This window comes from Pseudophryne corroboree, chromosome 10 (assembly GCF_028390025.1).
Source record: "Pseudophryne corroboree isolate aPseCor3 chromosome 10, aPseCor3.hap2, whole genome shotgun sequence".
In the NCBI taxonomy this organism is placed as follows: Eukaryota; Metazoa; Chordata; class Amphibia; order Anura; family Myobatrachidae; genus Pseudophryne; species Pseudophryne corroboree.
In genome coordinates this window covers 83,650,688-83,676,924 of record NC_086453.1, presented here as the reverse complement: position 1 = coordinate 83,676,924, position 26,237 = coordinate 83,650,688, and the positions used below count along the sequence as shown (strand labels likewise).

The 26,237-nt window shown below is 48.6% G+C and overlaps 1 protein-coding gene across 2 annotated transcripts; it reads left to right on the top strand.

The window, feature by feature from the left end:
* Window positions 1–10,831: 10,831 nt before the first annotated feature.
* On the top strand, window positions 10,832–25,445 carry PRMT1 (protein arginine methyltransferase 1). 2 transcript variants are annotated; one of them, XM_063942555.1, is made up of 11 exons: window positions 10,832–10,955; window positions 11,715–11,768; window positions 14,621–14,722; window positions 14,806–14,961; window positions 15,217–15,280; window positions 15,567–15,709; window positions 15,943–16,030; window positions 17,214–17,329; window positions 18,094–18,244; window positions 18,393–18,514; window positions 24,569–25,445. In XM_063942555.1, exons 1-11 carry the CDS (start codon window positions 10,926–10,928, stop codon window positions 24,650–24,652), a joined length of 1,110 nt encoding a protein of 369 aa, XP_063798625.1. In that variant the 5' UTR covers window positions 10,832–10,925; the 3' UTR covers window positions 24,653–25,445. The 2 variants fall into 2 exon arrangements, with proteins under 2 accessions (XP_063798625.1, XP_063798626.1); XM_063942556.1 differs by lacking the exon at window positions 11,715–11,768 and having other exon boundaries at window positions 10,836–10,955.
* Window positions 25,446–26,237: the final 792 nt, after the last annotated feature.

Below are 26,237 nucleotides of genomic sequence, written 5' to 3'. Positions count from 1 at the left end.
TCAGTGGGATCTGCTGGGAAAATGGTCCGGATCGCATCTTCAGATGCATCAGCGGATAACCCTGTCTCCAAAGACAAGGGTGTCTCTTCTGTGGTGGCTGCAGAGTGCTCATCTACTAAAGGGCCACAGATTCGGCATTCAGGACTGGGTCCTGGTGACCACGGATGCCAGCCTAAAAGGCTGGGGAGCAGTCACACAAGGAAAAAATTTCCAGGGAGTGTGATCAAGTCTGGAGACTTCTCTCCACATAAATATACTGGAGCTAAGAACAATTTACAATGCTCTAAGCTTAGCAAGACCTCTGCTTCAAGGTCAGCCGGTATTGATCCAGTGGGACAACATCACGGCAGTTGCCCACGTAAACAGACAGGGCGGCACAAGAAGCAGGAGGGCAATGGCAGAAACTGCAAGGATTCTTCGCTGGGCGGAAAATCATGTGATAGCACTGTCAGCAGTGTTCATTCCGGGAGTGGACAACTGGGAAGCAGACTTCCTCAGCACGACCTCCACCCGGGAGAGTGGGGACTTCATCGGGAAGTCTTCCACATGATTGTGAACCGTTGGGAAAGACCAAAGGTGGACATGATGGCGTCCCGCCTGAACAAAAAACTGGACAGGTATTGCGCCAGGTCAAGAGACCCTCAGGCAATAGCTGTGGACGTTCTGGTAACACCGTGGGTGTACCAGTCGGTGTATGTGTTCCCTCCTCTGCTTCTCATACCTAAGGTACTGAGAATTATAAGACGTAGAGGAGTAAGAACTATACTCGTGGCTCCGGATTGGCCAAGAAGGACTTGGTACCCGGAACTTCAAGAGATGCTCACAGAGGACTCATGGCCTCTGCCGCTAAGAAGGGACTTGCTTCAGCAAGTACCATGTCTGTTCCAAGACTTACCGCGGCTGCGTTTGACGGCATGGCGGTTGAACGCCGGATCCTAAGGGAAAAAGGCATTCCGGAAGAGGTCATTCCTACCCTGGTTAAAGCCAGGAAGGAGGTGACCGCACAACATTATCACCACATGTGGCGAAAATATGTTGCGTGGTGTGAGGCCAGGAAGGCCCCACGAAGAAATTTCAACTCGGTCGATTCCTGCATTTCCTGCAAACAGGAGTGTCTATGGGCCTCAAATTGGGGTCCATTAAGGTTCAAATTTCGGCCCTGTCGATTTTCTTCCAGAAAGAATTGGCTTCAGTTCCTGAAGTCCAGAAGTTTGTCAAGGGAGTACTGCATATACAACCTCCTTTTGTGCCTCCAGTGGCACTGTGGGATCTCAACGTAGTTCTGGGATTCCTCAAATCACATTGGTTTAAACCGCTCAAATCTGTGGATTTGAAATATCTCACATGGAAAGTGACCATGATGTTGGCCTTGGCCTCGGCCAGGCGAGTGTCAGAATTGGCGGCTTTGTCTCACAAAAGCCCATATCTGATTGTCCATTCGGACAGTGCAGAGCTGCGGACTCGTCCCCAGTTTCTCCCTAAGGTGGTGTCAGCGTTTCACCTGAACCAGCTTATTGTGGTACCTACTAGGGACTTGGAGGACTCCAAGTTGCTAGATGTTGTCAGGGCCCTGAAAATATAGGTTTCCAGGACGGCTGGAGTCAGGAAAACTGACTTGCTGTTATCCTGTATGCACCCAACAAACTGGGTGCTCTTGCTTCTAAGCAGACGATTGCTAGTTGGATGTGTAGTACAATTCAGCTTGCACATTCTGTGGCAGGTCTGCCACAGCCAAAATATGTAAATGCCCATTCCACAAGGAAGGTGGGCTCATCTTGGGCGGCTGCCCGAGGGGTCTCGGCTTTACAACTTTGCCGAGCAGCTACTTGGTAAGGAGCAAATACGTTTGTAAAATTCTACTAAATTGATATCCTGGCTGAGGAGGACCTGGAGTTCTCTCACTCGGTGCTGCAGAGTCATCCGCACTCTCCCGCCCGTTTGGGAGCTTTGGTATAATCCCCATGGTCCTGACGGAGTCCCCAGCATCCACTTAGGACGTCAGAGAAAATAAGAATTTACTTACCGATAATTCTATTTCTCGTAGTCCGTAGTGGATGCTGGGCGCCCATCCCAAGTGCGGATTGTCTGCAATACTTGTACATAGTTATTTTTACAAAAATCGGGTTATTATTGTTGTGAGCCATCTTTTCAGAGGCTCCGCTGTTATCATGCTGTTACCTGGGTTCAGATCACAGGTTGTACAGTGTGATTGGTGTGGCTGGTATGGTTCTTACCCGGGATTCAAAATCCTTCCTTATTGTGTACGCTCGTCCGGGCACAGTATCCTAACTGAGGCTTGGAGGAGGGTCATAGGGGGAGGAGCCAGTGCACACCACCTGATCCTAAAGCTTTTACTTTTGTGCCCTGTCTCCTGCGGAGCCGCTATTCCCCATGGTCCTGACGGAGTCCCCAGCATCCACTACGGACTACGAGAAATAGAATTATCGGTAAGTAAATTCTTATTATAATAAGAATTTACTTACCGATAATTCTATTTCTCGTAGTCCGTAGTGGATGCTGGGGACTCCGTAAGGACCATGGGGAATAGCGGCTCCGCAGGAGACTGGGCACATCTAAAGAAAGCTTTAGGACTATCTGGTGTGCACTGGCTCCTCCCCCTATGACCCTCCTCCAAGCCTCAGTTAGAATACTGTGCCCGGACGAGCGTACACAATAAGGAAGGATTTTGAATCCCGGGTAAGACTCATACCAGCCACACCAATCACACTGTACAACTTGTGATCTGAACCCAGTTAACAGCATGATAACAGAGGAGCCTCTAGAAAAGATGGCTCACTACAGCAATAACCCGATTTTTTTGGTAACAATAACTATGTACCAGTATTGCAGACAATCCGCACTTGGGATGGGCGCCCAGCATCCACTACGGACTACGAGAAATAGAATTATCGGTAAGTAAATTCTTATTTTCTCTAACGTCCTAAGTGGATGCTGGGGACTCCGTAAGGACCATGGAGATTATACCAAAGCTCCCAAACGGGCGGGAGAGTGCGGATGACTCTGCAGCACCAAGTGAGAGAACTCCAGGTCCTCCTCAGCCAGGGTATCAATTTTGTAGAATTTTACAAACGTATTTGCTCCTGACCAAGTAGCTGCTCGGCAAAGTTGTAAAGCCGAGACCCCTCGGGCAGCCGCCCAAGATGAGCCCACCTTCCTTGTGGAGTGGGCATTTACAGATTTTTGGCTGTGGCAGGCCTGCCACAGAATGTGCAAGCTGAATTGTACTACAAATCCAACGAGCAATAGTCTGCTTAGAAGCAGGAGCACCCAGCTTGTTGGGTACATACAGGATAAACAGCGAGTCAGATTTCCTGACTCCAGCCGTCCTGGAAACATATATTTTTCAGGGCCCTGACAACGTCTAGCAACTTGGAGTCCTCCAAGTCCCTAGTAGCCGCAGGCACCACAATAGGTTGGTTCAGGTGAAACGCTGAAACCACCTTAGGGAGAAACTGAGGACGAGTCCTCAATTCCGCCCTGTCCGAATGGAAAATCAGATAAGGGCTTTTACAGGATAAAGCCGCCAATTCTGACACACGCCTGGCCCAGGCCAGGGCCAACAGCATGACCACTTTCCATGTGAGATATTTTAACTCCACAGATTTAAGTGGTTCAAACCAATGTGACTTTTGGAACCCAAAAACTACATTGAGATCCCAAAGTGCCACTGGAGGCACAAAAGGAGGCTGTATATGCAGTACCCCTTTTACAAACGTCTGAACTTCAGGGACTGAAGTTAGTTCTTTTTGGAAGAAAATTGACAGGGCCGAAATTTGAACCTTAATGGACCCCAATTTCAGGCCCATAGACACTCCTGTTTGCAGGAAATGTAGGAATCGACCCAGTTGAATTTCCTCCGTCGGGCCTTACTGGCCTCGCACCACGCAACATATTTTCGCCAAATGCGGTGATAATGTTTTGCGGTTACATCCTTCCTGGCTTTGATCAGGATAGGGATGACTTCATCCGGAATGCCTTTTTTCCTTCAGGATCCGGCGTTCAACCGCCATGCCGTCAAACGCAGCCGCGGTAAGTCTTGGAACAGACAGGGTCCTTGCTGGAGCAGGTCCCTTCTTAGAGGTAGAGGCCACGGATCCTCCGTGAGCATCTCTTGAAGTTCCGGTTACCAAGTCCTTCTTGGCCAATCCGGAGCAACGAATATAGTGCTTACTCCTCTCCATCTTATCAATCTCAGTACCTTGGGTATGAGAGGCAGAGGAGGGAACACATACACTGACTGGTACACCCACGGTGTTACCAGAGCGTCTACAGCTATTGCCTGAGGGTCCCTTGACCTGGCGCAATACCTGTCGAGCTTTTCCCAACGGTTTATAATCATGTGGAAGACTTCTGGGTGAAGTCCCCACTCTCCCGGGTGGAGGTCGTGCTGAGGAAGTCTGCTTCCCAGTTGTCCACTCCCGGAATGAATACTGCTGACAGTGCTATCACATGATTTTCCGCCCAGCGAAGAATCCTTGCAGCTTCTGCCATTGCCCTCCTGCTTCTTGTGCCACCCTGTCTGTTTACGTGGGTGACTGCCGTGATGTTGTCCGACTGGATCAACACCGGCTGACCTTGAAGCAGAGGTCTTGCTAAGCTTAGAGCATTGTAAATGGCCCTTAGCTTCAGGATATTTATGTGAAGTGATGTCTCCAGGCTTGACCATAAGCCCTGGATATTCCTTCCCTGTGTGACTGCTCCCCAGCCTCGCAGGCTGGCATCCGTGGTCACCAGGACCCAGTCCTGAATGCCGAATCTGCGGCCCTCTAGAAGATGAGCACTCTGCAACCACCACAGGAGGGACACCCTTGTCCTTGGTGACAGGGTTATCCGCTGATGCATCTGAAGATGCGACCCGGACCATTTGTCCAGCAGGTCCCACTGGAAAGTTCTTGCGTGGAATCTGCCGAATGGGATTGCTTCGTAGGAAGCCACCATTTTACCCAGAACCCTTGTGCATTGATGCACTGAGACTTGGCTCGGTTTTAGGAGGTTCCTGACTAGCTCGGATAACTACCTGGCTTTCTCCTCCGGGAGAAACACCTTTTTCTGGACTGTGTCCAGGATCATCCCTAGGAACAGAAGACAAGTCGTTGGAACCAGCTGCGATTTTGGAATATTGAGAATCCAATCGTGCTGCCGCAACACTACCTGAGATAGTGCTACACCGACCTCCAACTGTTCCCTGGATCTTACCCTTATCAGGGAATCGTCCAAGTAAGGGATAACTAAAATTCCCTTCCTTCGAAGAAATATCATCATTTCGGCCATTACCTTGGTAAAGACCCGGGGTGCCGTGGACCATCCATACGGCAGCGTCTGAACTGATAGTGACAGTTCTGTACCATAAACCTGAGGTACCCTTGTGAGAAGGGTAAATTTTGACATGAAGGTAAGCATCCTTGATGTCCCGAGACATCATGTAGTCCCCTTCTTTCAGGTTCGCAATCACTGCTCTGAGTGACTCAATCTTGAATTTGAACCTCTGTATGTAAGTGTTCAAAGATTTTAGATTTAGAATCGGTCTCACCGAGCCGTCTGGCTTCGGTACCACAACAGTGTGGAATAATACCCCGTTCCCTGTTGCAGGAGGGGTACCTTGATTATCACCTGCTGGGAATACAGCTTGTGAATGGCTTCCAAAACTGTCTCCCTGTCAGAAGGAGACATCGGTAAAGCCGACTTTAGGAAACGGCGAGGGGGAGACGTCTCGAATTCTAATTTGTACCCCTGAGATATCACCTGAAGGATACTTGCGAGTGAGCCCACTGCGCGCTGAAATTCATTGAGACGAGCCCCCCACCGTGCCTGATTCTGCTTGTAAAGCTCCAGCGTCATACTGAGGGCTTGGCAGAGGCGGGAGAGGGTTTCTGTTCCTGGGAACTGGCTGATTTCTGCAGCCTTTTTCCTCTCCCTCTGTCACGGGGCAGAAATGAGGAACCTTTTGCCCGCTTGTCCACGAAAAGACTGCGCCTGATAATACGGCGTCTTCTCATGTTGAGAGGCGACCTGGGGTACAAACGTGGATTTCCCAGCTGTTGCCGTGGCCACCAGGTCTGAAAGACCGACCCCAAATAACTCCTACCCTAATAAGGCAATACTTCCAAATGCCGTTTGGAATACGCATCACCTGACCACTGACGTGTCCATAACCCTCTACTGGTAGAAATGGACAACGCACTTAGACTTGATGCCAGTCGGCAAATATTCCGCTGTGCATCACGCATATATAGAAATGCATCTTTCAAATGCTCTATAGGCAAAAATATACTGTCCCCCTCTAGGGTATCAATATTTTCAGTCAGGGAATCCGACCACGCCAACCCAGCACTGCACATCTAGGCTGAGGCGATTGCTGGTCGCAGTATAACACCAGTATGTGTGTAAATACATTTTAGGATACCCTCCTGCTTTCTATCAGCAGGATCCTTAAGGGCGGCCATCTCAGGAGAGGGTAGAGCCCTTACAAGCGTGTGAGCGCTTTATCCCCCCAGGGGGTGTTTCCCAACGCACCCTAACCTCTGGCGGGAAAGGATATGATGCCAATAACATTTTAGAAATTATCAGTTGTTATCGGGGGAAACCCACGCATCATCACACACCTCATTTAATTTCTCAGATTCAGGAAAACTACAGGTAGTTTTTCCTCACCGAACATAATACCCCTTTTTGGTGGTACTCGTATTATCAGAAATGTGTAAAACATTTTTCATTGCTTCAATCATGTAACGTGTGGCCCTACTGGAAGTCACATTTGTCTCTTCACCGTCGACACTGGAGTCAGTATCCGTGTCGGCGTCTATATCTGCCATCTGAGGTAACGGGCGCTTTAGAGCCCCTGACGGCCTATGAGACGTCTGGACAGGCACAAGCTGAGTAGCCGGCTGTCTCATGTCAACCACTGTCTTTTATACAGAGCTGACACTGTCACGTAATTCCTTCCAACAGTTCATCCACTCAGGTGTCGACCCCCTAGGGGGTGACATCACTATTACAGGCAATCTGCTCCGTCTCCACATCATTTTTCTCCTCATACATGTCGACACAAACGTACCGACATACAGCACACACACATGGAATGCTCTGATAGAGGACAGGACCCCACTAGCCCTTTGGGGAGACAGAGGGAGAGTTTGCCAGCACACACCAGAGCGCTATATATATATATATACAGGGATAACCTTATATAAGTGTTTTTCCCCTTATAGCTGCTGTATCATTTAATACTGCGCGTAATTAGTGCCCCCCCTCTCTTTTTTAACCCTTTCTGTAGTGTAGTGACTGCAGGGGAGAGACAGGGAGCTTCCCTCCAACGGAGCTGTGAGGGAAAATGGCACCAGTGTGCTGAGGAGATAGGCTCCGCCCCCTTATCGGCGGCCTTATCTCCCGTTTTTCTATGTATTCTGGCAGGGGTTAAATGCATCCATATAGCCCAGGAGCTATATGTGATGCATTTTTTGCCATCCAAGGTGTTTTTTATTGCGTCTCAGGGCGCCCCCCCCAGCGCCCTGCACCCTCAGTGACCGGAGTGTGAAGTGTGCTGAGAGCAATGGCGCACAGCTGCAGTGCTGTGCGCTACCTTGTTGAAGACAGGACGTCTTCTGCCGCCGATTTTCCGGACCTCTTCTGTCTTCTGGCTCTGTAAGGGGGCCGGCGGCGCGGCTCTGGGACCCATCCAGGCTGGGCCTGTGATCGTCCCTCTGGAGCTAATGTCCAGTAGCCTAAGAAGCCCAATCCACTCTGCACGCAGGTGAGTTCGCTTCTTCTCCCCTTAGTCCCTCGATGCAGTGAGCCTGTTGCCAGCAGGTCTCACTGAAAATAAAAAACCTAAACTAAAACTTTCACTAAGAAGCTCAGGAGAGCCCCTAGTGTGCACCCTTCTCGTTCGGGCACAGAGATCTAACTGAGGCTTGGAGGAGGGTCATAGGGGGAGGAGCCAGTGCACACCAGATAGTCCTAAAGCTTTCTTTAGATGTGCCCAGTCTCCTGCGGAGCCGCTATTCCCCATGGTCCTTACGGAGTCCCCAGCATCCACTTAGGACGTTGGAGAAATATATATATATATATATATATATATATATACACACACACACACACACACACACACACAGACACACTAGTTTTACAGACCAGCATATACTGGGTCACCTCAATCCCCACCCCCGTGATTGGCTCCGCCCAGTTCTGGAAACCCCCCCATGCAAATCCTGCGTTTGCCACTGCCCCTGATGGCGGCCCTGCTGCTGGCTGTATAGTATAGCAGTCGCTAGACTGCACGCTGGATCGTATAGAGGTAACTAGACTGCTCGCTGCAATGTCTAGCAGTCACTAGACTGCTCGCTGCATCGTATAGTGGCCCTCATTCCGAGTTGATCGCTCGCAAGGCGAATTTAGCAGAGTTGCTCACGCTAAGCCTACGCCTACTGGGAGTGTATCTTAGCTTCTTAAAATTGCGACCGATGTATTCGCAATATTGCGATTACAAACTACTTAGCAGTTTCAGAGTAGCTTCAGACTTACTCGGCATCTGCGTTCAGTTCAGTGCTTGTCGTTCCTGGTTTGACGTCATAAACACACCCAGCGTTCGCCCAGACACTCCCCCGTTTCTCCGGCCACTCCTGCGTTTTTTCCGGAAACGGTAGCGTTTTTATCCACACGCCCCGAAAACGCTGTGTTTCCGCCCAGTAACACCCATTTCCTATCAATCACACTACGTTCGCCAGAGCGAAGAAAAAGCCGTGAGTAAAAATACTATCTTCATTGTAAAATTACTTGGCGCAGTCGCAGTGCGAATATTGCGCATGCGTACTAAGCGGAATTTCACTGCGATGCGAAGAAAATTACCGAGCGATCAACTCGGAATGAGGGCCTGTGGTCACAAGACTGCTCACTGTATAGTATAGCTGTCACTAGATTGCTGGCTGTAATGTATATCGGTTGCTAGACTGCACGCGGTATAGTATAGTGGCCGCTGGACAGCTCACTGTATAGTATAGTGGTCGCTAGACTGTTCGCTGCATAGTATAGCGGTCACTTGACTGCTCGCTGTACAATGTGGTGGTCGCTAGACTGCTCGCTGTACAATATGGCGGTCGCTAGACTGCTTGATGCACAGTATCGCGGTCGCTAGACTGCTCGCTGTAATGTATGGCGGTCACTAGACTGCTCGCTGGATTGTATAGCAGTCACTAGACTGCTCGCTGGATTGTATAGCGGTCATTGGGGGTCATTCCGAGTTGATCGCTAGCTGCAATCGTTCGCTGTGTAGCGATCAGGCAAAAAAAAACGGCACTTCTGTGCTTGAGTATGCAGCGCAATGCGCACGTGCGACATACTATTACAAAGAACGATGTAGTTGCACACAAGGTCTAGCGAAGCTTTTCAGTCGCACTGCTGGCCGCAGAGTGATTGACAGGAAGAGGGCATTTCTGGGTGTCAACTGACCGTTTTCAGGGAGTGTTCGGAAAAACGCAGGCGTGCCAGGAATAATGCAGGCGTGTCTGGGCGAACGCAGGGCGTGTTCGTGATGTCAAAACAGGAGCTGAATAGTCTGAAGAGATCGCAAGCGCTGAGTAGGTTTTGAGCTACTTTAAAACTGCACAAAAAAAGTTTGCCCCTGTTCTGCGATCCTTTCATTCGCACTTCTCCAAAGCTAAAATACACTCCCAGTGGGCAGCGGCATAACGTTTGCACGGCTGCTAAAAACTGCTAGCGAGCGATCAACTCGGAATGACCCCCATTAAACTGCTCGCTGTACTGTATAGCGGTCACTAGACTGCTCTCCGCATAGTATACAGGACACAATATAGGGGGTCATTCCGAGTTGATCGTAGCAGTGCAAAATTTTGCACAGCTACGATCAACTTTCCGGACATGAGGGGGGGAAGCCCAGCACAGGGCTAGCCCGCCCCGCATGTCAGCGCTGGCCCCCCCAGAAGTGCAAAGGCATTGCACAGCGGCGATGCCTTTGCACTTCAGGAGTAACTCCTGGCCAGCGCAGCTTTAGCGAGCTGGCCGGGACCTACTCCTCGCTCCCTGGCCCCCCGTTCGGTCCGGCCACGCCGCCGTTTCGCCCCCTCCCGCCCATCGATCAATCAGGCAGAGGTGATTGCTGTCCTGCCACGCCCGTCCCACATGCGCACGCGCAGCAGGGACCCGTTCGCTCTGCTGCGTGAAAATGGGTCGGGATGACCCCCATAATGCGCTCTCTCTGTGTAGTAAATAGTGGTCAGATGGGGCGGCTATACTGCAGTGAGTGGACACAGTAGAACAATGCCCGGGCTGTGCAGGACAATGAGCATAGAGAACACTGTCAGGGACATCCCTGGTTCCCCCTCCCATGCTGGTGGTACAGTATGTGCAGGTGCTGCTGGCTGCGTCCACCCGTGCTGCGTCTCAATGCACATAAATCACACACATGGACTGCACCATTATCAGGGCACTGCATCACTCCCCGTCCCTGTCACACACCAGGCACCCCAGCAGTGACGCAGGAGGGCGGGCTAGCCGCGCAGTGACTGTATATGGGGGACTGCACCGCGTGGAGGAGCCGCAACAATAGCGGACACATTTGGGCGCAATGCTCCCGCGCCAATGCCGTCCCCGTCACGCTGGCGCCGCCATTTTAGCGGATCCAAAACGCCGCGCACTGACACACAACCCCGCCCCGGGGCGAGGCCTCGCCGAAGCCTCCCAATCAAATGCAGAGAGGACGTGACCTAAAACCCCACCCCCTCCATAGCCGCCTGCGAGGTGGGCGGGGCGGGCGCTAGCGGTGGGTTGGGCCTGCGAGACGCTATATATACAGCCGGGCCTCGCCGCATGTCGCAGTTCTCTCTCGGGAAGCCGTCCTTCATCTATTTGGCTCCTTGTTTAGCGTGTGAGGGAGGCTCGGCGCGGACAGCATGGCGGAGGCCAGCACCTGCAACATGGAGGTAATACCAGGCGGGGAATGGCGGCCGCTTTCATTCATTCGGGGGACGTAGTGGGCGGATGGCAGGAGGCAGGGCCTTTCCCGGGCGGCGTGGTCACTGCTACTAGGCCGGCCGCGTGTAGTCCCCGTCTGTCCCTAATAATAGAGGGGGGCCCTCTCCTCACCCCCCCCCCCTCTCTGCCTGTCCCCGTAACCCCCCGGCTCTGCGCGCGGCCGGCCCCGCCCCCATGCCGGAAACACAAAGGCGGCCTTGTGCGGCCCCACGTGTACCGGCTGCTGAGCTGGCCGCTTTGTGTGCCCGGATCCTGCCCCCGCACCCCTGCCGGGGCTCCTGCTACACCACACATGGGGCATGCTGGCACATTGTGCGCAGTCACCCCATTCCCCGTCCGGGGTGTCTCCTACTACACCTCTCACGTTCCACTAATGCCGCCGGCCTGCTGCTGCCTATATCCCAGCTGGGGGTGCCATCTATATCCCCTCACATGGGACATGCTGATATAAATCATACTAGTGCCGACAACTACTTTCCCTCTTGGGGTGACTGTAAACCCCCCCTTCCCCCTAGAGGGAGAACAGTGTGTAGTGTGCCCCCTCCATACCCTGGCTGGGAACTCTTTCCCCTCACAACATTGTAGGCAAACTGTATGGCCTAGTAACCCATGTGTAAGTGTTCATTATTCATCGTTCCTTCTCCCATCAGCTGCCTGCTGTAGGACATGAGGCTAACCTAGTGTCTCTCCTTGTTGCTTTCTCCTAGAACTTTGTAGCCAAGTTGGCCAATGGGATGCGCCTGCGGACTGCAGTAGAAGATGTAAATATCCTTTGTGCATGGCTGCTTATACTTTGGCCAACTTGGCTATGAAAGTGGTATATAGCAAGTCACTGTTTCCATTGTAGGAGGTGGGGGTAATTATACTGTCTTGTGAATTAAAGTACTGAGAGATTTCATGTGTTTGAAATCTGACTCATTCATGGTGGTGGCTTTTACTTCGTCTGATGGGAATTTTACTTTGCCCTCACGGTGTAAAACCATGAAGACTGCTTCAGTTAAGTGCGTGTAGCTCGTGTTGCATATCGGCCCATTATGGTAGGATGATTCTGCTCACACCTCCATAGGCTGCGTGCTGAATCTTTCCTAGTTATACCCCCCTTTCACACTGCCAATGCTGGATCTCACCCCCGGGAATTGGAGCTGGTCCTTCCCGGGTGGTATCTAGCATTGCACACTACTGTTGGTTTCCCTGACCCAGCAATTGCTGGGTGGGATACTTTAGTGGAGGTGGTGCTGAGATGAGAGAATCTCTGTGCTGCCTCTCCCTGTTGTAGTGAACAGGTCCCGGGTCGCATCTACTCTGGAGCCCGTTTATGCAGCCACTGACCTGGTATTCAACCCAGGAATAACACTGCGGTATTCCCAGGTTGAATTACCGTGTCAGATGACCTGGGATTTACACTATGGCACTTCCACACCACACGCCGACCTGGCAATATGCTGAGTTGATACCGGGTTGTTTGTGCGGTGTGAAAGGGGTATTAGGGGTATATGCAATAAGAGTCTGATCCACTCCGACATGTATTTGTCGAAACTAGTTTGACAACCCATATTCAGTAGTGGCCAAATCCGACTGTCATATTTGGCTGTTGTCCATGCGGCTGACAGCAGCTCCCCGTGTGTAAGAACATGGGGAACTGCTGGAGACGCACATCATGGCTGCCCAGTGACGCGCTGCAGGGAGAGAGGTGCTTGACAGCCCTGCTACCGGTAGTCTGCTGCACTGCTCCCCATAGCCTGCCACACTGCTCCCCATAGCCTGCCACACCGCTCCCCATCTCCTCACCTCAATCTGACTTTTCTTTTTTCTTTTCCCAAGTTGAAGTGAGTGTCAAAGGGGTCCAAAACCTGTCAGACTTGGCCCTGTTTCCAACAGAAGCATGCAGATTGGCGGCTATTCCGCTGATCCACGTGTTTTCCAACAAGTCGGCAATTCCTGACTTGTCGGAAAACTGCCCATATTGAATAGGTCGGGGCCCCTTCTGACAGAAATTTGTTGGAATCTGCCCTCTTTCTGAATAGACAGCTATTTAATACACCCCATATTCATGATTACGGTGTTTAACTGAATCTGCTTCAAAGGCTTTTGTGTATCATCCTGTGGGCTCAATGGTCTTGATGGAGCTCCTTTAGTCAAAGGCCAGGTACGCACTTGTCATATGCCACTTCCAGTCAAATCTGAGCAACATAGCGTTCAGTTGTGGACCCCTGTGGGTCCTATACAATATCTTCTGACTGGCTATGCTGTACAGCCAATCAGAAGAAATTGTATATGATGTGGTGCAGTCAAATAAAGGATGAAATGATAGGATGAAATGATAGTTGATAGAATTGCAATGTGTACAGCCAATCTCTTGTTCCAAGACTAAGGAAATTCATCCTGACATCTTTCCAACAGACTGTCTTGGTGTGGACCCGGTCTAGGGTGGTAACTTGTACCCCTTTCAGATTTAAAATCCAGGTTGCACCCGTGATTTTATATAAGGATATGACCCTGCTGATGCCCCTTTCAGACCGGCAGGCTGGTCCCGGCTTATTCCCATGTTGGCGATTTCACTGTGCACATGTGCAGTCCTGGCTCTTCATATGCTGTAAACTGGTCCTGGGTTGGTTGGATTGACCTGGGTTACCCACTTACCCTGAACCTTATTCTGGTCTTTCCCAGGAGAAACCCGGTTCATTAGCATGGTTGGATTCCTGGGTCACTGGACCAGGGTTGAGCCACTTCCACTGACAAATCCTGGGTCCATGTGCATGAACATAGTATTTTCTTATCCATAGAAAAGGTCTGTCAGATACCTGTGATGGGATGCTACCTGAACCCCAGTATCTGTTCAGGTGGTAACAATCTTAAGGTTGACCCCTATTAGTTGACATGGACAAATGGTTGACGCATGAAAAGCTTGACATGGCTTTCTTAAAAAAAAAAAATAAAAAAAAAAAAATCGATTTTTAACTTTCATACTTTACCATACACGTGGACTACGATTGCCCACAGCATGGCGGGCGAAGCAGTACACTAATTGGGGTTCTTGGTCATGTTATGGAAAAAATGACACCAAAAACAGTTCAAAAATCTGTCAAACCTTTCATGTGGTGACCATTTTCATGTGTCAACGATTTGTCATTGTCAGCCAATAGTGGTCAACCTAATTACTGTCTACCTTAACATTGTCGACCATTCATACTAGAGCCCTGAACACCAGTAGTGGCTCACTATTTTGAGCCTGCTTGGTGTTTTACTCTGACCCCACCCCTACCACAATTACCTGTATAGGAGGCTTGTGCACAGAACTTCTTGTACCTATGCCGGAACATGCCATGTTAATTGTGTTGAAGTAGCTTTATTTATGAACAATTACTGTGAATACTAGCTGTGTACTGGCAAAACTGAAATTCTAATCTTGGGGAAGGCAGTGTCTTCTGTGAAGCCTACAGTTCATAGAGCTCTCCCTTCTTACTTGGCCTGGATGCACAGGGTATGGAGTCTCTTGTATTGTAGAGTAACTCTCATATCATGCCAGCTCAGTGGATGCGTAGGGTTCTGTTTTAAGTGTATGGTCTTGCTGGCCTATATATCAGTTCAGTTATATACACTATCTCTTGCCTAGGTTTCCTGTCCTCAACCAGAAAGCACCATAAAACCTACAGCAGAAGAAATGACATCTAAAGATTACTACTTTGATTCGTACGCCCACTTCGGTATCCATGAGGTAAGTCTTTTAAGCTATGCAGCATTCCTTTAGTTTTTTTATGTTCTTAATTGAAGTTTTCCTAACTAACCCTTAACTTGCAGGAGATGTTGAAAGATGAAGTTCGGACACTGACTTACCGTAACTCCATGTTTCACAACAGACACTTGTTTAAGGACAAGGTGGTCTTGGATGTCGGAAGTGGAACAGGAATCCTCTGCATGTTTGCAGCCAAGGCGGGGGCAAAGAAGGTCATTGGGGTAAGCAAATGTTTGTATGTACAGTAGTTGCCTATCGAGCAGTAGATCTTTATGGGGTTAAGACTAGCTACATTTTAGCTTTTACATCTAGAACGCAGGACTGTTGAAACTATTTAAAACTATATATATTTATTTGAATGGACTACAGGAGGTGTTGGAAACCAGTTCACATGTTGCTGTATAGCTGGCAAAGGGTGGTTCTTTTGTTTTTTTTTGGTCTGTTTACGAAACTGCAAATCTGTAATGTGTTTTCAGATTGAGTGCTCAAGTATTTCTGATTATGCCATCAAGATAGTGAAGGCCAACAAACTGGATCATGGTAGGTTTATCAATGCTGGCTTAAGCTGCCAAACTTGCAGATGTGTCTACACACCAACCCTCATATTGTGTAAAGTAGTCTTATCATGCCACAAACATTGCTGCTTAGCTGTGGTAAACCACAAATCCTGAGGACCCAGTGACTTAACTTGCAGTATTAAGGAAAGTACTGGAGTCACGCCAGGCTACTTGCATGATGTAAATGGGATAGGTGTATGGTATGAGGGCACATCTGTATTCTCCAATATGCAATCCTCAATGTATTAACCTTTTGCTGCTCTTTACAGTTGTAACCATCATCAAGGGAAAGGTAGAGGAGGTTGAACTGCCAGTAGAGAAAGTGGACATAATCATCAGTGAATGGATGGGATATTGTCTGTTCTATGAATCCATGCTTAACACCGTTATCTATGCACGGGACAAATGGCTGGTAAGCTTTAATTGATGTCCCAATGACAAATGGGTGGTTCAGATGCGGCGCGGTCACTAGTATGTGTAGGGATGTGAGAATTGCTCAGATGTTGTAGAGGCCATGATTTCTTCTCCGAGCATCCGCCTGTGCCAGATTGAGACATGGCATGCTGTGTTTGCCTAGATTTTCTGGAGAGAATGGTGCTACCTACTGTAATTACTTTATTCTATAATGCTTTTGTTTCTTTTCAGACACCTGATGGTCTTATATTTCCAGACCGCGCAACACTCTATGTGACTGCTATTGAAGATAGACAGTACAAAGACTATAAGATTCACTGTAAGTTTCACTGAAGGGGTATGTTCCTAACGTTAGGCCTAGAATGTCGGGGTGAGACAGTGCGGCTAGTCTGATCCCTAGATTGTCTGAAGCTTATGTTTATGAAACAATATGGGTGGATTTAAAGTTGCACCCAATTTGATCACATGGTGTGCCTGAGCACTCTGCCTATGGTTGTAACAGTAGTAAATGGCATGTATTCTCACAAGCCATATCCTTGCTGCAGTAGATCAACCTGAAATTGGGCAATTTTCTGAGTGGCCTGCAATTCAGTGTCCATGTTGGATGGCCATCACTTATTGCACTACTGGCAATGCCACCACTGAGTGCACACATTTCATAGTGCTTTTACAGTGAATACTTGGCCATTAACAGCAGTCCCTGCCCCATTGGAGCTTACAATCTATACTCCCTACTACTCACATTGGGGTTAATTTTTGCTGGGAGCCTATTAACCAACCAGTATCTTTGGATTGTGGGAGGGACCTAGAGGACACTCACACAAGTGTGTGGAGAATATACAAACTCCACACAGTAATGGCCATGGTGTAAATTGACCTCAGTGCTGTGAGGCAGTAATGCTAACCATTACACAATCTGTGCTACCCAGTATAAATTCCAGTGTAGTAATCTCAAGCAAACAATGCGAAGGTACCACTGATGGCCATCCTATGCAGCATCACCAATGCCACCTGCAGAGGGTCTTTGCTGAGGAAACTGCTTATGGGTGTCTCCAGCTGGATAGGTTTAATGCAGTATTGGAAGACAAGCCATGGTGGAAAAACCACTTCCATCAACCCTGAAACATCTATGGTAGCCAACCACTAGATTATAGCCTTATTTCACACATTGGGCATGATAGATCATTTGAATTCCACCCTATCACCTGTCTAAATTGATCCTTGTTGTGCATATCCCTTCCATAGTAATCTGGTTTAGCTGTGTAAAGGGTTGGGTGCCTTGCTACTCAAAGGGTAGTAAGCTGAAATAGATACCATGCTCCCGAGGGCAGAAACAGAACAGGGGTGAAAAGAATCGAATCTTGCCCATAGTGTGCTTGCCAACATGTAGATTCCTTACAGTTACGCCCATGCGGATGCAGCAAAGATGAGTAGCCATCCACTAGGGGGAATTGCATTCAACGCAAGACCTTTTATGTGTACTAATAGTGCTAATCTTTCAGGGTGGGAGAATGTCTATGGATTTGATATGTCGTGCATCAAGGATGTAGCCATCAAAGAACCCCTTGTAGATGTTGTTGATCCCAAGCAACTTGTCTCAAACTCATGTCTCATTAAGGTATGTAACTTGCATCTATAGGTCTATCTCCCTTCATCACAGGGAAAACTCTTCTGGCCATAATCTAGAACTTGTCTGAGGTCTTAACAGGATTTACGATGCCTTATTCATATAGAATATATATTTGCAGAGGACCTTTTTAGTTTAAACTGGATTGGGTGAGATGAGGTGTAAAAAGCCTATGAGGAATTTCAGGATTTGCATTTTATGAGCCTTAGTCCTTCTCTGAAAGTGGCCAGTCTTTCTAACAAAGTGTTGCTGGTTGTAGAATTTACAATAGAAATGATTAGCTGGGTTTCTGTGGTTAAATTTTCCCCATATAAAACAGTACATGGAGTCGGCTAAGGCATAATTGTCTATCTGCAGTCCCCTGGTATTGTCAGGATTTTATTGGCGGTGCCGGTAAGTGCGTTTCTGTGTTATGGAGGCATTTAATGACTTAAGTCCAGTAAGTGGCAAACAATGACATTTGTCCAATTTATGCAGGGATTGCTCATTATCCTCTGCGGTTGGTTGGGGTTAGCGCAGCTCCTCTCTAGACACTTGCTCTGTCAAAGGAGGTACACGGGTGGGAAAGTGATTTTATTCTGTTATGGGGATCTATTGGTTTACTGCTTCCATACAAACCTAAACTGTTTTGTGTGGCTGTGGCCTGCTTAGGTACTGAAGGGTGTGATTGGGTTTCAGCACTTGTTGCATAATGCAGGTTCAAAGGAAAATACTGAACTGGCTGACATATTTTTTTTTTCTTTTACTTGTTACAGGAAGTGGACATCTATACAGTTAAGGTTGACGACCTAAGCTTTACCTCTCCATTCTGTCTCCAAGTAAAGAGAAACGACTATATACATGCCCTAGTTGCTTATTTCAACATAGAGTTTACACGCTGCCACAAGAGGACAGGCTTCTCTACAAGTAAGCTTGTTTCACTAGCCTGAAACACTGGATAAATTCAACTGTTTTGCCTCCTACAGTTCACTGTCCCAATTCTAAGACTTGGCCGTTTAGTCAACAGGATCCACCTACCTATTTTTTAATGTGGTTTCTTGTATTCTCTTGCTAGGTCCAGAGTCTCCCTACACTCACTGGAAGCAGACTGTCTTTTACATGGAAGATTATCTCACTGTTAAAACTGGTGAGGAGATCTTTGGAACAATAGGCATGAAGCCAAACGCCAAGAATAACGTAAGTTGCCCATTGAGAGCCTATGTATGTAGTGTGTCTGTTGCCCCTCCCCACTAGATTGTTAGCACTTCAGAGCAGGGCCCTCTTTCCTCTTGTCTAAACCCTCTTCTTGACACATTTCACTCAGCGACCATCTTTACCTGCTTTCTCTCCTGCTGGTAAAGGCTCATCTCTATCTATGGCCGCCAGCCCCAAGTAGTACAATGATTACTCCTTCGCTACTTACATCTAAGCTGTATTATGTTTTGAGATTTGTGTTGCTCTTTGTTACCTGCACTCCATTTTTGTTTTTCTCTGACGTCCTAGTGGATGCTGGGACTCCGTAAGGACCATGGGGAATAGCGGCTCCGCAGGAGACAGGGCACAAAATAAAAGCTTAAGGATCAGGTGGTGTGCACTGGCTCCTCCCCCTATGACCCTCCTCCAAGCCCCAGTTAGATTTTTGTGCCCGGCCGAGAAGGGTGCAATCTAGGTGGCTCTCCTGAGCTGCTTAGAATAAAAGTTTAGTTTAGGTTTTTTTATTTTCAGTGAGTCCTGCTGGCAACAGGCTCACTGCATCGTGGGACTAAGGGGAGAAGAAACGGACTCACCTGAGTGCAGAGTGGATCGGGTTTCTTAGGCTACTGGACATTAGCTCCAGAGGGACGATCACAGGTTCAGCCTGGATGGGTCACCGGAGCCGCGCCGCCGTCCCCCTTACAGAGCCAGAAGAGACTAAGAGGTCCGGTGAAATCGGCGGCAGAAGACATCCTGTCTTCAGACTAAGGTAGCGCACAGCACCGCAGCTGTGCGCCATTGCTCTCAGCACACTTCACACTCCGGTCACTGAGGGTGCAGGGCGCTGGGGGGGAGCGCCCTGAGACGCAATATAACAGTATATACCTTAGGTGGCAAAAAGAATACATCGCATATAGCTCCTGGGCTATATGGATGTATTTTAACCCCTGCCATTTTTACACTAAAAAGCGGGAGATAGGCTCCGCCCCTTCACGACGTCCTTATCTCCTCAGCACACAAGCGCCATTTTCCCTCACAGCTCCGCTGGAAGGACGGCTCCCTGACTCTCCCCTGCAGTCCTGCTTCAGAATCAGGGTAAAAAAGAGAAGGGGGGGCATTTTTGGCAGCAAATAACGATAATAACAGCAGCTATAAGGGAATAACACTTAGATAGATAGATAGATATATATCTATCTATCTATCGCGCGCTGGGTGTGTGCTGGCAGACTCTCCCTCTGTCTCTCCAAAGGGCTAAGTGGGGTCCTGTCCTCTATCAGAGCATTCCCGGTGTGTGTGCTGTCGGTACGCGTGTGTCGACATGTATGAGGAGGAAAATGATGTGGAGGCGGAGCAGTTGCCTGTGTTGGTGATGTCACCCCCTAGGGAGTCGACACCTGACTGGATGATTGTATTTAAACAATTAAGTGATAATGTCAGCAATTTGCAAAAAACTGTTGACGACATGAGACAGCCGGCAAATCAATTAGTGCCTGTCCAGGCGTCTCAGACACCGTCAGGGGCGCTAAAACGCCCGTTACCTCAGTGGGTCGACACAGATACTGAGTCTAGTGTCGACGGTGACGAGACAAACGTAATGTCCAGTAGGGCCACACGTTACATGATCACGGCAATGAAAGATTGAACCTTTCTGACACTACAAGTACCACAAAGAAGGGTATTATGTGGGGTGTGAAAACTACCAATAGTTTTTCCTGAGTCAGAGGAAATAAATGAGGTGTGTGATAAAGCGTGGGTTTCCCCCGATAAACAGCTAATTTCTAAAAAATTATTAGCATTATATCCCTTCCCGCCAGAGGTTAGGGCGCGTTGGGAAACACCCCCTAGGGTAGATAAGGCGCTCACACGTTTATCTAAACAAGTAGCGTTACCGTCTCCTGATACGGCCACCCTCAAAGAACCAGCTGATAGAAGGCTGGAAAATATCCAAAAAAGTATATACACACATACTGGTGTTATACTGCGACCAGCAATCGCCTCAGCCTGGATGTGCAGTGCTGGAGTCGCATGGTCGGATTCCCTGACTGAGAATATTGATACCCTGGATAGGGACAATATTTTGTTAACTATAGAACATTTAAAGGATGCATTGCTATATATGCGTGATGCACAGAGGGATATTTGCACCCTGGCATCAAGAGTAAGTGCTATGTCCATCTCTGCCAGAAGAGCGTTATGGACGCGACAGTGGTCAGGGGATGCGGATTCCAAACGGCACATGGAAGTATTGCCGTATAAAGGGGAGGAGTTATTTGGGGCTGGTCTATCGGACCTGGTGGCAACGGCTGGAAAATCCACCTTTTTACCCCAGGTCACTTCACATCAGCAGAAAAAGACACCGTCTTTTCAAACTCAGTCCTTTCGTTCCCATAAGTACAAGCGAGCAAAAGGCCACTCCTTTCTGCCCCGGGGCAGAGGAAGAGGAAAAAGACTGCACCATGCAGCCGCTTCCCAGGAGCAGAAGCCCTCCCCTGCTTCTGCCAAGTCTTCAGCATGACGCTGGGGCTTTACAAGCAGACTCAGATATGGTGGGGGCCCGTCTCGAATTTCAACGCGCAGTGGGCTCACTCGCAAGTGGATCCCTGGATTCTACAGGTAGTATCGCAGGGGTACAAACTGGAATTCGAGGCGTTTCCCCCTCGTCGGTTCCTGAAGTCTGCTTTACCAAAGTCTCCCTCCGACAGGGAGGCAGTTTTGGAAGCCATTCACAAGCTGTATTCCCAGCAGGTGATAATCAAGGTACCCCTCCTGCAACAAGGAAAGGGGTATTATTCCACGCTGTTTGTGGTACCGAAGCCGGACGGCTCGGTGAGACCAATTTTAAATCTGAAATCCTTGAACACTTACATAAAAAGGTTCAAATTCAAGATGGAGTCACTCAGAGCAGTGATAGCGAACCTGGAAGAAGGGGACTATATGGTGTCTCTGGACATCAAAGATGCTTATCTCCACGTCCCAATATACCCTTCTCACCAAGGGTACCTCGGGTTTGTAGTACAAAACTGTCTATCAGTTTCAGACGCTGCCGTTTGGATTGTCCACGGCACCTCGGGTCTTTACTAAGGTAATGGCCGAAATTATTCTTTTACGAAGAAAAGGCATTTTAATTATCCCTTACTTGGACGATCTCCTGATAAGGGCAAGATCCAGGGAACAGTTAGAAGTCGGAGTAGCACTATCTCAGGTAGTGTTACGTCAGCACGGGTGGATTCTAAATATTCCAAAATCGCAGCTGATTCCAACGACACGTCTACTGTTCCTAGGAATGATTCTGGACACAGTCCAGAAGAAGGTGTTTCTCCCGGAGGAGAAGGCCAGGGAGTTATCCGAGCTAGTCAGGAACCTCCTAAAACCAGGCCAGGTCTCAGTGCATCAGTGCACGAGGGTCCTGGGAAAAATGGTGGCTTCTTACGAAGCGATTCCATTCGGAAGATTCCATGCAAGAACGTTTCAGTGGGATCTACTGGACAAATGGTCCGGATCGCATCTGCAGATGCATCAGCGGATAACCCTGTCGCCAAGGACAAGGGTGTCTCTCCTGTGGTGGCTGCAGAGTGCTCATCTACTAGAGGGCCGCAGATTTGGCGTTCAGGATTGGATCCTGGTAACCACGGATGCCAGCCTGAGAGGCTGGGGAGCAGTCACACAGGGAAGGAATTTCCGGGGCTTGTGGTCAAGCATGGAAACATCTCTTCATATAAACATTCTGGAACTAAGGGCCATTTACAATGCCATAAGTCAAGCAAAACCTCTGCTTCAGGGTCAGGCGGTGTTGATCCAATCGGACAACATCATGTCAGTCGCCCACGTAAACAGACAGGGCGGCACGAGAAGCAGGAGGGCAATGGCAGAAGCTGCAAGGATTCTTCGCTGGGCGGAAAATCATGTGATAGCACTGTCAGCAGTGTTCATTCCGGGAGTGGACAACTGGGAAGCAGACTTCCTCAGCAGACACGACCTTCACCCGGGAGAGTGGGGACTTCACCCAGAAGTCTTCCACCTGATTGTAAACCGTTGGGAAAAACCAAAGGTGGACATGATGGCGTCACGTCTAAACAAAAAACTGGACAGATATTGCGCCAGGTTAAGGGACCCTCAGGCAATAGCAGTGGACGCTCTGGTAACGCCGTGGGTGTACCAGTCAGTGTATGTGTTCCCTCCTCTGCCTCTCATATCAAAAGTACTGAGAATCATAAGAAGGAGAGGAGTAAGAACTATACTCGTGGTTCCGGATTGGCCAAGAAGGACTTGGTACCCGGAACTTCAAGAGATGCTCACGGACGAACCGTGGCCTCTACCTCTAAGAAAGGACCTGCTACTGCAGGGGCCTTGTCTGTTCCAAGACTTACCGCGGCTGCGTTTGACGGCATGGCGGTTGAACGCCGGATCCTGAGGGAAAAAGGCATTCCAGAAGAAGTCATCCCTACTCTGGTCAAAGCCAGGAAGGACGTAACCGCAAAACATTATCACCGCATTTGGCGTAAATATGTTGCGTGGTGTGAGGCCAAGAAGGCCCCTACAGAGGAATTTCAACTGGGTCGATTCCTGCATTTCCTGCAAACAGGACTGTCTATGGGCCTAAAATTAGGGTCCATTAAGGTTCAAATTTCGGCCCTGTCGATTTTCTTCCAGAAAGAACTGGCTTCAGTACCTGAAGTTCAGACATTTGTAAAAGGGGTGCTGCACATACAGCCTCCTTTTGTGCCTCCAGTGGCACCTTGGGATCTCAATGTGGTGTTGAGTTTTCTAAAGTCACATTGGTTTGAACCACTTTCCACGGTGGACTTAAAATATCTCACATGGAAGGTGTCGATGCTGTTAGCCTTGGCTTCAGCCAGGCGTGTGTCAGAATTGGCGGCTTTATCATATAAAAGCCCTTAATTTTTCATTCTGACAGGGCGGAATTGAGGACTCGTCCTCAATTTCTACCTAAGGTGGTTTCTGCATTTCACATGAACCAACCTATTGTGGTACCTGCGGCTACCAGGGACTTAGGACTCTAAGTTGCTTGACGTTGTCAAGGCCTTGAAAATATGTTTCCAGGATGGCTGGAGTCAGAAAATCTGACTCGCTGTTTATCCTGTATGCACCCAACAAGCTGGGTGCTCCTGCTTCTAAGCAGACGATTGCTCGTTGGATTTGTAGTACAATTCAGCTTGCACATTCTGTGGCAGGATTGCCACAGCCAAAATCAGTAAAAGCCCATTCCACAAGGAAAGTGGGCTCATCTTGGGCGGCTGCCCGAGGGGTCTCGGCTTTACAACTTTGCCGAGCAGCTACTTGGTCAGGGGCAAACACGTTTGCCAAATTCTACAAATTTGATACCCTGGCTGAGGAGGACCTGGAGTTCTCTCATTCGGTGCTGCAGAGTCATCCGCACTCTCCCGCCCGTTTGGGAGCTTTGGTATAATCCCCATGGTCCTTACGGAGTCCCAGCATCCACTAGGACGTCAGAGAAAATAAGATTTTACTTACCAATAAATCTATTTCTCGTAGTCCGTAGTGGATGCTGGGCGCCCATCCCAAGTGCGGATTGTCTGCAATACTTGTACATAGTTATTGTTACAAAAAAATCGGGTTGTTATTGTTGTGAGCCGTCTGTTCAGAGGCTCCTACGTTTGTCATACTGTTAACTGGGTTCAGATCACAAGTTATACGTGTGATTGGTGTGGCTGGTATGAGTCTTACCCGGGATTCAATATCCTTCCTTATTATGTACGCTCGTCCGGGCACAGTATCCTAACTGAGGCTTGGAGGAGGGTCATAGGGGGAGGAGCCAGTGCACACCACCTGATCCTTAAGCTTTTATTTTGTGCCCTGTCTCCTGCGGAGCCGCTATTCCCCATGGTCCTTACGGAGTCCCAGCATCCACTACGGACTACGAGAAATAGATTTATCGGTAAGTAAAATCTTATTTACTGTTATGCTAAGTTTTGTCTCCCTGTACTGTCCTTTGTACGGCGCTGCGAAACACTTGTGGCACCCTATAAATAAAATGTAATAATAACATGAACCTAACTTATTGTCTTTGTCTTATAGCGGGACTTGGATTTTACCATTGACATCGACTTCAAAGGTCAGCTCTGCGAGTTGTCATGTTCCACTGACTACAGAATGCGCTGAGATGAAGAGCACTTGACCAGCCTGAAGAAAACAATGCATCATTTATACATTTAGCTGTGTGTTTTTATTTACATATAGCATACATTTTAACCCCTGCTGCTATCCTCGGAGTGGGGGTGGATATTTTTAGAGCCCCCTCCCCGTCTTCAGTGTCCTTGCTGCACTAATGACTCGGTCTTCACCTCCATAATAGCCATATGGCTGGAGGGAATTTCATTCTGCTGGATTCATCTGTAAATGATCCTGTGTGGACTTCATAAACCAGAGATTCTTAGTCATGCCTCACTAGAGGTGCAGGGTCAGACTACAGGCTCAAACTGCTCCTGTCCATTGAGCTTCCACTTACGGACCCCCCCTTTTCAATATAGCATCCCTAACACTTCTTATTGCTCAGCCTGTCACACTGGCATGAACAGTGTATTGAATTAATGGTTTTTCTCAGAGTTGAGTGGGAGGTGCCACTTATGCGCTGAAGGGGTAGAATGCATGGTCTGGCTTTAACAGAACTTCCCCCTCTGACAGTTCTCATGGACTTTTTAAATCGGTCACTCCTAGTTGCAAGTGAAATTAAATTAACTCTGCAGGTGCACTACAGTCAGTTTAGGTGGAGGGACAGGTTCACATCTCACCATTTTGTACTGTTTTGTAAGTCCCTTTTCGGAACTCAACATGGAAAGGAATTTTTTTTGTTTCTTTGTTTTACAGATTGCTCAAAGGCTGCCCATTGTGACTGTTTCATAAGTTATAGTTTTTATATGGTTACATTCATAATGAAATTAAAAAGTGAACTGTGGATTAGTATCGTCTTTTTGCATTTTGTGTACTAAACAAATTGGTCTCTAAACAGCAGCGCAATGCCAAATGGAATGCTTAAATGTATCCAGACTCTAAACTATATAAATGGCTATTTCTCTATCGTCCTAGTGGATGCTGGGGTTCCTGAAAGGACCATGGGGAATAGCGGCTCCGCAGGAGACAGGGCACAAAAAGTAAAGCTTTAGGATCAGGTGGTGTGCACTGGCTCCTCCCCCTATGACCCTCCTCCAAGCCAGTTAGATTTTTGTGCCCGGCCGAGAAGGGTGCAATCTAGGTGGCTCTCCTAAAGAGCTGCTTAGGAAAGTTTAATAGAGCATTTCTATATATGCGAGATGCACAGAGGGATATTTGCACTCTGGCATCATGAATAAACGCGATGTCCATAACTGCCAGAAGATGTTATGGACACGACAGTGGTCAGGTGATGCAGATTCCAAACGGCACAGTATGGCCGTATAAAGGAAGAGGACTTGTTTGGGGTCGGTCCATCGGACCTGGTGGTCACGGCAACTGCTGGAAAATCCACCGTTTTTTACCCTAAGTCACATCTCTGCAGAAAAAGACACCGTCTTTTCAGCCTCAGTCCTCTCGTCCCTATAAGATCATATCTGCCCAGGGATAGAGGAAAGGGAAGAAGACTGCAGCAGGCAGCCCATTCCCAGGAACAGAAGCGTTCCACCGCGTCTGACAAGTTCTCAGCATGGCGCTGAGACCGTACAGGACCCCTGGATCCTACAAGTAGTATCCCGGGGGTACAGATGGGAATGTC

Excerpts from the sequence above, each read along its gene's own strand:
- PRMT1 (XM_063942555.1), top strand. The coding sequence starts at position 10,926 with ATGGCGGAGGCCAGCACCTGCAACATGGAG. Across the intron at positions 11,769-14,620 it reads TGCGGACTGCAGTAGAAGAT|GTTTCCTGTCCTCAACCAGA; the intron begins GTAAATATCCTT and ends TCTCTTGCCTAG. Across the intron at positions 14,962-15,216 it reads GGGCAAAGAAGGTCATTGGG|ATTGAGTGCTCAAGTATTTC; the intron begins GTAAGCAAATGT and ends ATGTGTTTTCAG.